The 16,728-nt window shown below is 41.5% G+C and overlaps 1 protein-coding gene across 1 annotated transcript in view; it reads left to right on the top strand.

Moving 5' to 3' along the window:
* The first annotated feature begins 5,870 nt into the window (after positions 1-5,870).
* TRANK1 (tetratricopeptide repeat and ankyrin repeat containing 1) overlaps positions 5,871-16,728 on the top strand; it is an 82,831-nt gene continuing 71,973 nt past the window's right edge. The window contains exons 1-3 of the mRNA XM_063115320.1: positions 5,871-6,001; positions 10,102-10,228; positions 15,178-15,328. Coding sequence (XP_062971390.1) covers positions 5,871-6,001; positions 10,102-10,228; positions 15,178-15,328 — 409 coding nt within the window. The remainder of the gene's footprint in view (positions 6,002-10,101; positions 10,229-15,177; positions 15,329-16,728) is intronic.

Raw genomic sequence — 16,728 nt, 5'->3', positions numbered from 1 at the left:
TATTTATTTTTAGAATTTTAACATCTACTTGTACTTATCTATAGGGTACAGTATGTTGTTTCAATACCTGCATCTACTATATACTGATTCACTTAAGGTAGATATAGTTTTGTATCTGTTTTAGGCAACCAGTTCTCTTCCCCACCCTTCTCCCCTCCTTACCTCTGGTAAGCATTAATCTACTCTTTACTTCTGTGAGAACCACTCTCTTTCTTTTTTTTTTTTTTAGATTCTACATATGAGTGAGATCATGCGGCATTTGTCTTTCTGTGTCTGGCTTACTTCATTTAACTTGATGGTTTGCAGTTCCATCTATGTCACTGCAAATGACAGGATATCATTTCTTTTTATAGCTGAGTAGTATTCCATTGTGTGTATATACCACAGTTTTTGTTATCTGTTCATCTGTTGATGGGCATTTAGGTTGACTTCATCTCTTGGCTATTGTGAATAGTGATGCAGTGAACATGGGAGTTCAGATGTCTCTCTGATAATGTTGATTTCATTTCCTTTGGATGTATACCCAGTAGTGGGATAGCTGAATCTTAAGGTAGATCTATCTGTAGTTCTCTGAGGAACCTCCATACTGTTTTCCACGATAGCTGTACCAATTTACACTCCCACCAACAATGTGGGAGAGTTCCTTCTCTGCATCCTTGCTAGCATTTGTTATTCTCTGTCTGGTTGATAATAGCCATTCTAACTGGAGTGAGATGATATCACATTGTGGTTTTAATTTGCATTTCTGTGATGATTAGTGATGTTGAGCAGTTTTTTCATGTGCCCGATGGCCATTTGTATGTCTTATTTGAGAAATGTCTGTTGAGGTCCATTGCCCATTTTTTAAATTGGATTATTTGTGGGTTTTTTTGCTGTTGAGTTGTTTGAGTTCCTCATATATTCTGGATATTAGCTCCTTGCCTGATGTGTAGTTTGCAAACACTTTCTTCTGTTCCATCAGCAACTCTTACTGGCTGATCCTGCATTCATTTTATATTAGCCCATTTGTCTGTCTTGCCTGCAGCCAGGCTGATCCAGAAATATCATTTAGATCCGTTAATCCTTAGCTTAAAACCATCTAGTGCTGTACTGTCCAGTATGGTAGCCACTACCTAGCATATTTCAAATGTACTGTAGCAACTTGCAGCAAGTGACTGCTGTATCCGATCGTGCAGAATAGAACATTTGCATCATCAAGGAAAGTTGTAGTGGACAGTGCTGCTTTCCCATTTGCATTTAAGATGAATGCAAGCCCCTGTGACAGCCTTCAAGATCCTGGTCATCCATCCATTGCAGCAATTACCCACTCCTTCAGCTTCACTTCTGCATCCTACTCACTGGCAGTTCTTGAACTGGGAAGGTCTGAGCCTTTGCACACACTATTTCCTTGGCCTCAACACTCATATCTATCTCCTCTTCACTGGGCTAACTACTCATTTTTTGGATCTTGGCTTAAATATCGATTCCAAGAAAGACCAGCCTTGACCTCTACAATCTAAGCTATATTCTCTTGTTATATACTTTCTTATACCCTCTAGTTTTTCTTCATAAGAAGAAAAATCTTTTAACTGCAATATTCACGTGATCATTTATTTAATGTTCATCTCCCTAACAGACAATACACTTCTGGAAGGTGGGAATAGTGGCTATCCTTTTGCCATCAAACCCCTGATGCCTAGCATCTTGCCTAGCACAGGGTAGGTGCTATGTAAATATTAGGATTAGGCTATTTCCAAAGGTACAGATCCTATTGGGAGGCATGTATATGTTGGGTGAATGTGTGAAAATTTCACCAAACAGGCATGGAGTTAGAAACTGTGAGGGGACCCTGCATTTTATGGAGATAATTATGTATGGTGTTTGCTTTTTGCTGGGAGTATGACTTTTAGTATATAAATTTTACAAGGACATTTTAGAGCTGGACTAATCAAGTGATTTTAGAATCACCATCTTGTCTTTGGCATGCATGTAGTTGGCTGTAAATGAGTCTGTAAATTAAAGAGGAATAATTTAAAGTTGATGGACAAAGAGGATCAGCTGGACTGAGATGGTCCTACGTTTATGGCAGGCCACTTAAGTGGGCTTTGGTGGGTTGGGATAGGCTGGTGAGATAGCTGAGGTGAGGGTGGAAAGGTGATCTGGTCTTGTTCTGTTTGAATATCCTGGGTAGGGAAGGCTTGGCCCCAGCACTTCATACTTTCTAGAGGTCTTTTGAAAGAGTTTCAGTGAGTTTTCTTAAGAAAATCCCTACTCTTCTCCTATATTTGCACCCCTTCCCTTAAGGAAAAAAGTAAAACAAAGAAAACAAACTGGAGTTCTCAGAATGAGTTCTGACTTTGGATTCTTATTCTTGACTTTCTGTGGCCACTTTTTGTGGGGTGGAGGAAGGAGTCAGTTTTAAGACTTACTCATTCTGGCATCAACTTGAATCTGTTTCTATCCCCAGCATTCCAGAGTTGAACTTCAATCACTGACTGTTTTGGGGGTCTTTTGAAAGAATTTTAATTTTTTAAAAAAAGGCACAAAAAGGTAAACAGATTTGTTGTCGAGAATTCATGTAGTACCCAGATAAAGTACAAAGGTAAAGTCCCCTCTCTGCCCATTTCAGTTCCCCCAGAGCCTACCCTTGTTTGCAGTCTTTGCTGTGTTCTTGTAAGTCCGTTATAGAATTTCTTGTGTATATTTACGCAATAAGGAATAAAAACCACAACAACCTGGATCTGTTCTGTTTCAAACTCACTTGTTTAAAAATCTACTGAGTGCATTTGCATTTTTCTTGCTTCTGTTTCCTGGAGTGTAGCTAGGCAGCCTGTAACACTCTCAACAACTGGACTTTGAATTCTCACAGGGCCATAGTGAAAATGACCGAAAGCCAGCAGTGCAGCTGTCAAACTGCCTTTATGTATCTTGTAGCTTGTGCACTATTAACAAAACCGAAAGCACTGGGGAGTGAGTGCTTAGTGCCAGCCAAAATATCACATTCTTTAATGATGTTACTGGGGGCTGACTCTAAATTTAGAGTATAGTTTAGCTCTTAAAGTGAGGCCACCTAGCTTTGAATTCTAGCGCTACCACTTTCCGTGTGATTGTGGCAAGTAGCTTAACCTCTCTATGCCTTAGTTGTCCTGTGTGTAAAATGGCACAGTCATGCCTACCTCATAGGACTTGTAAAAATGAAAAGACACAATGACGCAAAGCATGTAGTAGGTACTCAGTACATATCAGCTATGAAGGGTATTGTTGTTATAGTAATTATTACCACTTGTATTTAATGATTTCATCTTATAAATAGACTGCCAGTGGGTAAGTTGTGGTTTATGTTTCTTTTCTTTCTTTCTTTCTTTTTTTTTTTTTAATAAAGACCCAACAACCAAACCATCTATGTTCTAGAGTGGAAATAAAGAACATTCTTCCCTGTAATGAGAATGCAACTCTCAGTGAATCCTGTTAGGGAGGAAAAAAAGCCTCCTGGGTGGTTGGTATTCCTCCTTTCACTTTTGACATGATCATACCAAGAAAAAGCAGAAACATGGGTGGGTGAATACATTTGATGTTTGCCCACATAACATGAAGAGCTGACTGTTAGTTTCTAGAGGAGTATGAAAAAAGAATCCTGAAGTGAATAGTTTTTATTGTATTGTAAATACAGTGGAAATATTTTGTGTTGAATTCTTCAATTAAACCCTTGAGACTCATTTTAATAACATTCGTGGTCTGACTGGTAAGGCGGTACATTGTAGAGCAACTGGAAATGCAGAAGAAAACATAAACTGCCTAATTCCAGTGGTGTGACTGTTAACATTTTGGCATATTTTTAATACATTTTATGTATTTCAAACTTAATTTGGGATTCTATGCTTTTTTATGTAGCCTGTATTTTTCATTTACTAACTTACTCTGTCATTAAATATTCTTTTACATAATAATTTTAAAAATAACTGCATGGTATTCTACTGTATGGATGATATTCTATAACAGATTAAAATCCTTTTACACATTATGCAACATTCAGGGTTATTTCCAGTTTTTCACTGTGGCAAACATCCATGAGGCTAAATCTATCCATTATGTAGTATATTTCCCCTGTAAGCAGTGCCCCTGACATTTGATGTCATTCTTTTAATTATTTTCCAATGATACCTTGTTGCTTAACTTTTCATTTCTTTGCTCACTAGTGAGGGTGATACTGTTTATCTGCTCTCCATATATTTAACAATTACTTGGTATTCCTTTGTGAATTTTCTGTTTAGGACCATTATGCATTTTGGTTAGAGTGTTGGTCTTCTTGCAGTGGAAAGGTATTTATAAAGAAGGGCTATTAACCCTTTGGCAATTGTTACAGTGATTTTCTTGTTCTAATGTCTGGTCATGGCCAGTTTAAAAAATATTTATTAGACAAATGGCCGACAATGTTTGAAAGAGAAACATATCCTTATTCCCTAGTAAATCAGTTCTTCAGATTTTTTTTTATGCTCTCCTCATTTATCTCTATATAAATGTGAGTCATATAATTTACAGATTATTGAATGAAAAGTATAGGCAAATTTTGTATTCTGACTTATTTAAGAGTCATGTGCCTGATTCTGATAAAGCTCTGTCTAAGGAATCCAGTGCAGTTCAAAAACTTCATTCCCAAGAAGTTCATATGTTTAAAACAAGCCACCACTTAGACCTGCTTGGGTCTGCTACCCCCTAACCCCCCACAAATATTTGAAATGATAAAAATAATAAGAATTATTATCTATTCAAGAATTGTGTGTTGGTCAACAAGACACCTGATGGATTTTATGACCCTGTAAGGATGTGGCATATGTAAACACCTGAATTGTTTACCTATCTAAGCTCCTCCCCACCAATTTGCCTTTCCCACTGCCATCCTGAGAGGAGGAAACCTAAGGAACATGTGTTCTGACCCCCGCCTTGCCCCTGTCTCCTTGGCAGCTGCTTCCTGAGGCTCTCCCAGGTTCTGTCCTCTTCTCCAGCCTTTGTTCACCATGCTTACTGAGGCTCACCATGTGGTCAGGGCTGCCAGGCACTTCTCTCCAGCTGCCGAGGCCACACCAGAGGAAATCAGTAATGCACATCCTCTCTGGGTCTGGCATTCAAATTGTTTCACCACAGATATTTAAGTACTCCCATGTGCTAGGCCATAGGGCTACAAAAATGAACAAAATAGGGGTTATGACATGAAAGAGGCAAGTACCCTTAGGGGATGCAGACAAGTAAGCAGTCAATGGCAGTCTCAGGGACAGATACTCTGAGGCTTATTTTATGGTGTTTTAAGAAAGGAAAAGGGCAGGAGAGGCAGTGGTTGCTGTCTTGTGTCCTAGCCACTTGCACATAGAGGCTTTCGGAACTGCACCTCCCCATCCCACCACCTAAGAGTGGAAGGACTGTCTACTGAGATTTGCTTGTACCAATAGTTGATGTGGTATAATGGTTAGGAGCAGAAACTTAGAATGGGTCAGATCTGGGATCAGAACAAGAAATGCCACAGCAGATCTTTAGGCAAGTGACTTGAATCTCTTTGAACCTCAGCTTTTTCATCTGAACCGTGGGGACAGTGCCTGCTTATGGGCTGTGTGGTGAGTAAATGAGAGAGTTAGAATAGTGCCAGTTACAGGAATAACGCTCACTGCCTGCCTGGTAGCATTGTTTCTGCATTGGAGAAAAGAAACTGAGAAAGAAATGGTCTTGTCTGAACATCCTGTCTGGTCCCTGGTGATGAGAGATGTTGCCAGGGTGTGCTCTGAAGGTGGGAGGGGCTGGAACAGACGGACTGCTTCTCCAGACTCTGAGCAATGCAGATGAGAAGGTGAGCCCGCCCTGTGTGGGCCTGGCAGACTAGCCTCTCCTCGTCTCCTCACAGGATGGATCCCACAGCTTATGCTGAGCTGTTGAAAGAATCTGGCAACCAGGTTTTTAAGAACGGGAATTTCTCCCTGGCCATCAGAAAGTATGATGAAGCCATCCAGATTCTCCTGCAGTTATACCAGTGGGGGTAAGTGTTTGGATTTTCATCCCACCTTTTCTTTTTTGGTAGATGGAGGTTCTGTTGCTTATGTTTTCTTCTCATTTCTTATCATACCACTTGTTTCTGTTTCATTCTCTCTCACTTCCTGTTTATCTTCTCTGTATTGTCAGCTCAGAAACTGGACGGAGACTATGAGTGTGTAATAGGGGAAATGGAAAGTGAAACACAGGACTGTTGATAAACATAACAAAACTTCCCCTCTGCCTGGCTAAGGGATCAGAGTTCCTGGGATAGCTGAAGTCTCCAAACCTCCTCCTTGTCATTCATTTCATTTTCTTAATTATCCATGCTATTTACTCCCTGGCCACAATGCACACCACCTCTATCCCTTCCACTTCAGCTTCTAGTAGACCTGTTCTCAAAGATTGTAGTGTCACGACTGGCTTAAAAATGATTGAGGTTACCACAGAGCTTTTGTCTAGGTAGGTTGTAGCTATCAATGCCTTTTGTTCTTTTTTTTTTTTTTTGTCTTTTTCGTGACCGGCACTCAGCCAGTGAGTGCACCGGCCATTCCTATGTAGGATCCGAACCTGCGGCGGGAGCGTCGCTGCGCTCCCAAGCGCCGCACTCTCCCAGTGCGCCACGGGCTCGGCGGTTGTAGCTATCAATACAGTCCATATTAGAACTTAAAACTGAGAAAAAATTTAAATTATATATTTATTTTTAAAAAATCAAGTAAAGCCAGTATACGTTATATTTTATGAAAAATAACTATTTTCCAAAACAAAAAATTTAGTAAGAAGAGTGGCACATTTTTGCAAATCTCTTTAATGTCTTTCTCAATTAGGTAGCTAGCTGGCTTCTTCTACCTCTGCATTGTCTGTTGCTATATCACATGTCATGTAGCCTCTGGCAAACTCCCTGTAGGCATGTGAGAGATTGAGTGTGAAAAAGGCATAATGTCTTAGTGTTATTGTATTCATTTCCTGTTGCCAAAGTAACAAATTACCACAAATGTAGAGGTTTAAACAAATACACATTTATTCTCTTATAGTTCTAAAGCTCAGAAGTCCTAAATGAGTCTAACAGGGCTAAAATCAAGGTGTGTTGGCAGGGCTGGCTCTTTGTGGATGCTCTTTGTGCAGGGAGAATCCATTTCTTTGCCTTTTTCAGCTTTGAGTGGCTGCCTCTATTCCTTGGCTTGTGGCCTCTTCTTTCATCTTCAGAGCTCATCATTCCACCCTCTGGTGCTGTCATCACATTGCCTACTCCTCTGCTGCAGTAGTGCCTTCCTCTGTCTCCCTCTCATAAGAACCCTTGTGATTTTATCGTAACCCAGGATAACCTCCCCTTCTCAAGATCTTTAAGTCAATCACATCTACCACATCTTTCATTAATCACAAATTCCTTTTTTCCATGAAAGGTAACATTCAGCTTACCATGACTGTGAAAATATTTTGACCTTGTGGACCACCTGAAATGGTCTTGAGGACCTCTGGAAGTCCCGGATCATGATTTGCTAACAGTTGTCATAGAGACAGCAGAGGTTGGCACCTGGGGAGGGGGGGGCGGTGCACATAGCCTAGGCTTGTACTGAGCACCACATCGAATTAAATTACTGAAACATGCTACCCTTCCTTCCCTCCTAACACCTTGGCATCTACACTCTGGTTGAGTGTAAATGAGTTGAGTTGAGTGTAATTGGTTTGCACCTGTATTTTCTGTTCTCCCTCATACTGGTACACATTAGAATTGTGTCAGAGCTGGGCCTAGAGTTCTTCATTCAGGGCAAAACATTCAACTTTCTTAAAGAAGAAGTGTTGTATAGCATATGGTTGTAGACTGACTCCATACCATGTGGTGCTCAAATCTCAGCTCCACCACTTATTACCTGTCTGGCCACTAATGGGACTTTAGCGTGGACCCTGACATATTGCTTTTCATGGGACCTTCCTGGCACTTTTTCCCTTTGCCTACCACCTACTGCTTCCCTTCCTGCACTGCCAGTTAACATAGAGATTTGGGTGCATGTGACTTACTGAGTGAGCACTCTCAGGAGAAGGTGACTGAGGGAAGCAGGATGGTGTAGGGGACTGCTTCAAGTGGGGAAATGGTGTCTAAACTGGAGCCAAATCCAGCCTGATCCCACAGGGTGCTCTGGAACATGAATTGTACCACAGAGCTGGTCCTACTTTGAGGCAAGGGGGCTAACTTTTTGATTCCTATGTCAGTCAGTCATTGGTTGTAGGCTTTCTTATCCCTGGAGGTTGTCCTAGGGAGTGGGGTTATATTAGTGTGCTGGGGCTACTGTAACAAAATACCATCAACTGGGTGCCTTAAACAACAGGAATTTATTTCTCACAGTTCTGAAGGCTGCAAAGTCCAATATTAAGTTGCCCCTGTAAGGGCTCTCTTCCTGGCTTGCAGATGGCTGCCTTTTCACTGTGTCCTCATGTGGTGGGGAGGGAGGGAAGGAAGGAGGGAGGAAGAAAGGAAGATGGTGGGGGGGAGAGAGAGAGAAAGAGAGAAAGAAAGAAAAAGAGAAATAAGCTCTCTAGTGTTTTTTCTTATAGGGCACTAATTTCATCATGAGGGCCCCACTCTCATGACCTCATTTAAGCATAATTACTTCCCAAAGGCCCCATCTTACTGTCACATTGGGGGTTAGGGTTTCAACATATGGATTTGGGGGTTTCACATTTCAGTCCATAACACAGACATAACTTCCTGGAGAGAGGGCAGATCTGTTTAGGCTGAGGATAAATCTCTGGAGAATGGGGTGGTGAGAGCCTCTAGCTGCAGCTGACAGTCACTGCAGCTGCGAATGGCTGTAAGGGCCAGGGTGGCTAGGGTGGACACCATGGTATCTGCTACACTTGCAGTCCTGGCTCTTTTGCTAATCATCGCTGCCTGCCCCACTGCCTCTTGTGTGCTTCTGGGGCCTCACTCCTTCACCTAGAGGAAGTGATGGTGGTGAAAGGAGCTGGACACACAAAAGACTGAGGATGGGGACAGTAATAGAGATGATTTTTACTTTGCTTTACTTTTGTGCTTATTTGCATCATCTAACTTTTCTGCAGTGATCTGTATTATTTTTGCGATTAAAATATTAAATAAAAAAGAAGTCATACACCTTGCTTTTCTCCCTCATGTGTCTTACATTCCAGTGGCACCTGGACTTCTCTTGACATATTGTGGTATATTTTGCATCTTCCTTCTTTTTCCAAACTAGTTTCTTCACAGCTTTGTAGCTGTATTACCCCTAGACCCAGGCAAGAGAGGCCCCTGCCTGCCATGCTTTAAAGGGCCCCCCTTTGGCTGTGCCCCTTCCCACAAGTAGGAGTCTGTGGGACTGGGATTTCATGCACCCACAGCCCTTGCCTCCCCTTTGGTCCATGCTGTGGGTACCAGGACCCTGGAATCCCCTGCCCATAGACCCTGCTCCCAGGGCCTGCACAGGCCTCTTACCCATTGCCTGTTCTTCTGAAAGCTGGCCATCGAGATGGTGTGATCAGGCATTCTGAAAGGCCATTCCTGTGATATAGGCGCTGCATCTGTTCAGCACGAATGTGCATGTGGAGTGCTTCACACCATGTCTGAGCTCTGTAAAGGCTTGGTGGCAACTTTTATCCTGTCCATCCTCAGGACCAGTCACCATTTGCAGCAGTATCTCCAATGGTCTCTAAAAAGTGAAAAGATCTATGGGGATCAGTGGGAAATGGAGCCATGGTGTTGAGAACATTTGTCATTAAAAGGTAGGAGCAAGGATTTGGGAGTGAGGAGGGACTGATGTGTACATTGTAAATACTTAAAGTTTTCTAGAGGCCTGTGAGGAACTGATCTAATAGGCATAATTGAGACATTTACGGCTAAAACCCCCTTCCTTTTTTTTTTTTGTCTTTTTCGTGACTGGCACTCAGCCAGTGAGTGCACCGGCCATTCCTATATAGGATCCGAACCCGTGGCGGGAGCGTCGCTGCGCTCCCAGCGCCGCACTCTCCCGAGTGCGCCATGGGCTCGGCCCTAAAACCCCCTTCCTGATGGCAGCAGCCAGCACCAGTATGGTGGCCTTCAAGGATTGTTTTCTGTATTTGCTTTACAGAGCATTGGTTTCTTCTTTCTCACAGGGTTCCCCCGAGGGACTTGGCTGTGCTGCTGTGCAACAAATCCAATGCGTTCTACAGCCTTGGGAAATGGAATGAGGCATTTGTCGCTGCCAAGGAATGTCTCCAGTGGGATCCAACCTATGTGAAGGTATGGGGTGATGGTAGCTGGGGGTGATGGCTGCTGCCTCCTTCCTCTTAACCTGTCTGTTTCCCTCTCTACTTTTAAAAATGGACATGCTAGGAGTGCTTCTCCAACTCTCTTTGCACAGACAGAGATGCCCATAGGGCATATGAGCATTATCTGGAGGAGTAAAAACAATGATGACAAAGTGTCCAAATGCACTTGTAGGAGAGAGGAGAGATTGGTCTGCTGGCGGATGGTGTGCAGTGGAGATACAATGGAAATATGGGGGAGCTCATTCTGTTCTGATGTAGTTACACCAAAACCCTTAACCTGTTCATGTTTTTTGATGTTTGCAAACTTCATTTTAGCGAAGCTTTACTTCAAATGCAAGCTGGATGGATGACACAATGTTGATTCTTCAGAAAGCACTTTCTTACCGTAGAAATCAGCCCTTTTGGAGGGATCAGGGAAGTTTGAGAGGCCAGTAAGACCGTTTAATGTTAACAGAGGTCAATAAATGATCATTCAATCATTTTCTCAGCTAAAATGCCCTGAGTGCTCACTCTTCAAGGCATCTTTACTATTCTTGGTGCCTCAGACAGGCAAAAGAAGGGGAAGAAGCCATCCCAGCCCTTGAGTAACTTGCACTCAAGCTGGGGAGAGGAATAGCATGCACTTAAATCAGAGACATTAAATTAAGTAACAGTTCTGGAGCCATTTGAAACAACAGATAATCAAGTGTCAAATTAATGGTATAGACAAGCCTCTCTTTATAGAGAGGCTCCATGATAAAGTGGGAAAGCTCAGGCCTTTCTGTCCCATGTTCTGCTGTGTACTGTATGGGTGTATTAGTCCATTTCTGTTGCTTATAATTGAATACCTGAAACTAGGTAATTTATAAAGAAATGGAATTTATTTCTTACAGTTTTGGAGGCTGGGAAGTCCATGGTCTGGGGGCACATCTGGTGAGGGTGGGAACTCTATAAGGTCCAGTGGCGATGCGGAGTGTCACATGGTGAGAGAATGGCAAGAGCTCTCTCATGTGCTCTTTATAAAGCCAGCAGTTCATGCCCATAATAACTCATTACTCCATGAATGGATCAATCCATTCATTAAGGCACAGTTCTGATGATCCAATCATTTCTCAAAGGCTCTATCATTCAAATATCATAATCGGATTTCCCACCCTCTTAACACTATTACAGTGGGGATCAAATTTCCAACACATGAACTTTTGGGGGACACATTTGACCCATAGCAATGGGTTTCAGCACTTGGATGAGTTACTTTTCTCTCTTTAAGCCTTAATTTCTTCAGCTATAAAGTGAGATAATGCCTGTGCCTTAAAGTTGCTTTGAGGATTAATGATTAAGTTGTTGACACTCAATAAATAGGAGTTTTATGTTGTTATGTCTTCAGTGGTCTACATTTTGTGTGTGACTGTTAGAAACAGACGCAATGGGCCTATAGATTGCCCCAACCCTGAGAGAGGGATTTTGGTATTTTACATTATAAGTAGGCACTGACTCCTAAACCTCATCTATTGGATGATGGATACTTTAGAATTTATTGGCTAGTTTGGAAAATGGGAGTGCATTCCTGAGAAATTCTTCCCAAAGGCATTTTAGGATGTTCCCATACTCTAACTAGGATAGGATCGGGAGTAGTTAGGTTTGACCACATCCTTGAGGTGGAGCCTGTGGCTTGTTCCAAGCAGCTTAGGGATTCCTGAATGATGCTACAGGGTTGTTCCTTGAGTGGCCAAACCTGCAGCAGCCCGTGACAGCACAGCAACCAGGGTCTCTCCATTCTTAACCAGAGCTCCTGGGTGTCTCTCTCCTCCTTCACCTCCAGACCCCCTGCTGTCTTCTGTAGGGGAGGAAAATTTTTTTTTTCTCTACCCTCTTTTGGTTCAGTGGCTGAGACTGACAAGAGACAGATTAACAGGAGAAAAGCATACAAATTTTATTTGATGTTAACTTTTATGTGACATGGGGACCTTTCTAGAAAAGAAGGGAGGACCCCAAATAGGTGGATAGGTCTGAGAGCTTATATACCATTTTAAACAAAGAGTGATAAATTGTGAACAAGACAAAGGGAAGGGATTTTTAGGCTTCCAGGGACTGCAAACTACTGTGGGAAGGTAAATATATGGGAAAAACTAATGGAAGATAAAAGCTGTCTTAGCACTGCCTCTTCAGCAAATGGTGCTGGGATAACTGGATATCCATATGCAGGAGAATGAAACTAGATCCATACCTCTCACCGTATACTAAAATCAACTCAAAATGGATTAAGAATTTAAATATACACCCTGAAACAATAAAACTTCTTAAAGAAAACATAGGAGAAACACTTCAGGAAATAGGACTGGGCACAGACTTCATGAATACGACCCCAAAAGCACGGGCAACCAAAGGAAAAATAAACAAATGGGATTATATCACACTAAAAAGCTTCTGCACAGCAAAAGAAACAATTAAAAGAGTTAAAAGACAACCAACAGAGTGGGAGAAAATATTTGCAAAATATACATCTGACAAAGGATTAATATCCAGAATATATAAGGAACTCAAACAACTTTACAAGAAGAAAACAAGCAACCCAATTAAAAAATGGGCAAAAGAGCTAAGTAGGCATTTCTCTAAGGAAGATATACAAATGGCCAACAGACATATGAAAAAATGCTCAACATCACTCAGCATCTGGGAAATGCAAATCAAAACCACAGTGAGATACCATCTAACCCCAGTTAGGATGGCTAAAATCCAAAAGACCCCGAACGATAAATGCTGGCGAGGTTGCGGAGAAAAAGGAACTCTCATACATTGTTGGTGGGACTGCAAAATGGTGCAGCCTCTATGGAAAATGGTATGGAGGTTCCTCAAACAATTGCAGATAGATCTACCATACGACCCAGCTATCCCACTGTTGGGAATATACCCAGAGGAATGGAAATCATCAAGTCGAAGGTATACCTGTTCCCCAATGTTCATCGCAGCACTCTTTACAATAGCCAAGAGTTGGAACCAGCCCAAATGTCCATCATCAGATGAGTGGATACGGAAAATGTGGTACATCTACACAATGGAATACTACTTAGCTATAAAAATGAATGAAATACTGCCATTTGCAACAACATGGATGGACCTTGAGAGAATTATATTAAGTGAAACAAGTCAGGCACAGAAAGAGAAATACCACATGTTCTCACTTATTGGTGGGAGCTAAAAATTAATATATAAATTCACACACACACACACACACACACACACACACACAAACGGGGGGGGGGAAGAAGATATAACAACCACAATTACTTGAAGTTGATACGACAAGCAAACAGAAAGGACATTGTTGGGGGGGAGGGAGGAGGGAGGGAGGTTTTGGTGATGGGGAGCAATAATCAGCCACAATGTATATCGACAAAAGAAAATTAAAAAAAAAAAAAAAAAAAAAAAAAGAAGAGGCGGTGGGAAAAATAAAAATTAAAAAAAAATAATAATAAAATAAAATTTAAGGGGAGCCAGAAAACTCAGGAATCAAGATGAGTAATATCTTAATACAATATTAAAAAATAAAAATTAATGCAAACAAACAAACAAAGAAAAAAGCTGTCTTAGCAGTGTTTGTGGAGGTCCATCTTGGTGCTGACTTTCCATCTTTTACAAGGCCATAAAACTTCCCTGAGAGAGGGGATTTATGGTAGACTTTACTTCTTAGGAGTTTCTGCTTTTAGTCACTTAAAGGAAGCTCTGGGGAGGCTTTTTGCATTTGTTGAATCTCAAATGCCTTTGGCTTAAATTAATCCTATGCCAAAGTGGCGTATTTTGTGGTGGCATATTCTGATCCTCTTCACTTCTCTTCAAAATAATGAATGAAACTTAAATCTGAGGAAGGCAAAGGAATGGAAGATTCTGTACCAGCTTGCCTTGTTAGGAAAAAAACTAAAACACAAACACATTTTCCCCTCCTTTTTCTGATTGTTATCTGAGGTCTTTAGACTTTCAAATGAAGGTTAAAACAAATGAATAAATAATCAGAGATTTGGTGTTAAGGGGAGTTTTTAAGTACTTGCTTTTTTTTCTTTTCTTTTTTTTTTTTTTTGTCTTTTTCGTGACCGGTACTCAGCCAGTGAGTGCACCGGCCATTCCTATATAGGATCCAAACCTGCAGCGGGAGCGTCGCTGCGCTCCCAGCGCCGCACTCTCCCGAGTGCGCCACAGGCTCGGCCCTAAGTGCTTGCTTTTTTACAAAGCCAGGTAGTGAACACCTTCTGTTATCTCAGACAGAAAATTATTTTGGTGAATCCCTGGTGCTGATTCAGATGATGAAAATGGGGAAGGCAATATCATCTTATTCCTGCTTGGGAGTCCTATGGTATATATATAGGCAAAATTAGACCATTTTCCTCTATTAATCATTGCAATTTTCTTCTCTCTACTGAAATTAAAAAAAAAATTTTTTTTTTGCCTTGTGTGTATTGTTTATGATGTGGAGCTCAGTACATCGCAATGCTTGTCATTACAATTTTTTTCTTATATACCCAGTGGAAATTGTGTTTACTTTGATTGAAAGGGGCAGGGAACAACTTCTGTGTTTACATGGCAATCTCATTCTTTTCCTGTACACTAGTCGTAGGATTTTTTCATTCCTCTTTTCTAGCCTAGGCTGTGTTTTGAAGTATAAATAAATAAGCCACACATGTCATTGGAACCAGGCCTGCTTCCTTCTCTCTGTGTTAGATGTTGTATAAGTCATGGATTTGAAAGTGATTATTTTCCTGGCAGTTAAAAAATGACAGGAAAAATGTGGCACAGAATATGTATCCAGTGCTTGTTAGAAACCCATGTTTACATAGAAGTGAGATTTCTTAAGTTGGATTTCCCCATGTTGCCAATCTTGCCTTTTCCTTCTGCAGCAGGTTAGAAGAGATGGGCTGCTTTACAGTTTTGCTTTTTTTCCTGTTGCAGGGATACTACCGAGCTGGCTATTCCTTACTGCGGTTGCTCCAGCCTTATGAAGCCACTCGCATGTTTTTTGAGGGTCTGCAACTTCTGCAGGGCAGCCAAGACCAAGCACAGGTTGCTGATTTCCTTGTTGGGGTCTTCACCACTGTGAGCAGTAAGTTGGAACTGGGAGAAACTTCCCCCCCACCCCCCAAAGTCCTTGTTATTTTATTTGAATCTCTCCTGGGAACTCAGACTCCTGGGGAGGTAATTCCAGGGTGTTTCTTTGTGGCTGATTTATGTAGTTTGAATGGAACTGGTTTGCACATTAGAAAGCATTTTGAGAGCTTTGGTGGCTCATACCTTTGTAAAAACAACTAAGTCCTTTTGTACAAATGATTTAAAACTTCCCGAGTTTTGTTTCAGACCCACATTTTCCACGTTGCTATTCATAGAGTTCCCTATGTGTACTATATGTCATATGTGATTTTTGCTCTTTTCTGTGATTTTCACATGTATTTCTCCAAACTGTTGAGAAAATGTTCTTGTTTGCTATGAAAAAACCTGGAAGGGCCGACAGAGGGTCCTGTGAAAGGTGATAACAGGTACTCAATGTCTCTACTGTGATGTTCACTAGCTGGCCCAGTAGTTTCAGCAGCTGACCCGTGCACTCAGTCTAGGAGGGACATACAGGGACACTTTTTGCATCACTGTGTTAGATTACTACTCCAGTGATCTGGCCTGTGAGATGGATTATCAGTGACCTAGGTTAGCAAAACTGGAAACCTATAAAGCACAGTGTAATATGCTCCCTGCCAGTGATGGTGCAGTCTAAAGTCTTACCAATAACCAGGCCATTGTTTTCAAATATTGCAGTTAATCAAATTTAAATTGCACCAATTTAAGATGTGCCATTAATTTATGTTTTGCCAGTGAGAGACAATATTGATTATAAGACATGTTTCAATTTCAGAGATGTTAAAATGTAAAAAATGGCACATGTTAGAATTGCTAAAAAATGGTCTTTGGCTTTCAAAAGTGGGAAAATCACTGCCGACAGTTGATTGAACTGTTATTGATTCAACTCTTCCCATTGCTATTGTGGGAAAACAACTTCTGTGGTCTGTGGATGGAATCCTACAGATTTTGACAAGTTTGACACAGAGGAGTTAGAGCAGTAGCAGGCAGAGGGAAGGGGTTAGAGTCAGGCACAGCCATGTCCCCTAGCCAGAGAAGTAAAAGCCAAGTCCCTTAGACAGAGAAGTAAAAGGTCTCTAGACAGGTACTGATGGGTCACAGCCTTTTGCCAACAGTGGCCAAAACTGGCGTCCTTTTCCTCCTAACCTAATGGTTTGACCCATTCCCTGTACTTCCTCACTGTCATTTCTCCGTCTTCTAAAAGTCATGGTTGTGTGAGAAGACAGGCCAGAGTTCTGAGAATTCCAAACAATTGCTTCTTGGTGACTGCCCTTAAGATAACCTGGACGGTTTCCATTCTGTTCCCCACCCTGAGAGGGGACAATTAACAGGACTTCTTAAGGCAATGCATTTGATATTTTTCTACCAAAGTACTCC

Source organism: Cynocephalus volans, chromosome 11 (genome assembly GCF_027409185.1).
Source record: "Cynocephalus volans isolate mCynVol1 chromosome 11, mCynVol1.pri, whole genome shotgun sequence".
In the NCBI taxonomy this organism is placed as follows: domain Eukaryota; kingdom Metazoa; phylum Chordata; class Mammalia; order Dermoptera; family Cynocephalidae; genus Cynocephalus; species Cynocephalus volans.
Note: the sequence above shows the minus strand (reverse complement) of the source record. Positions and strands in the feature narration are given on the sequence as shown.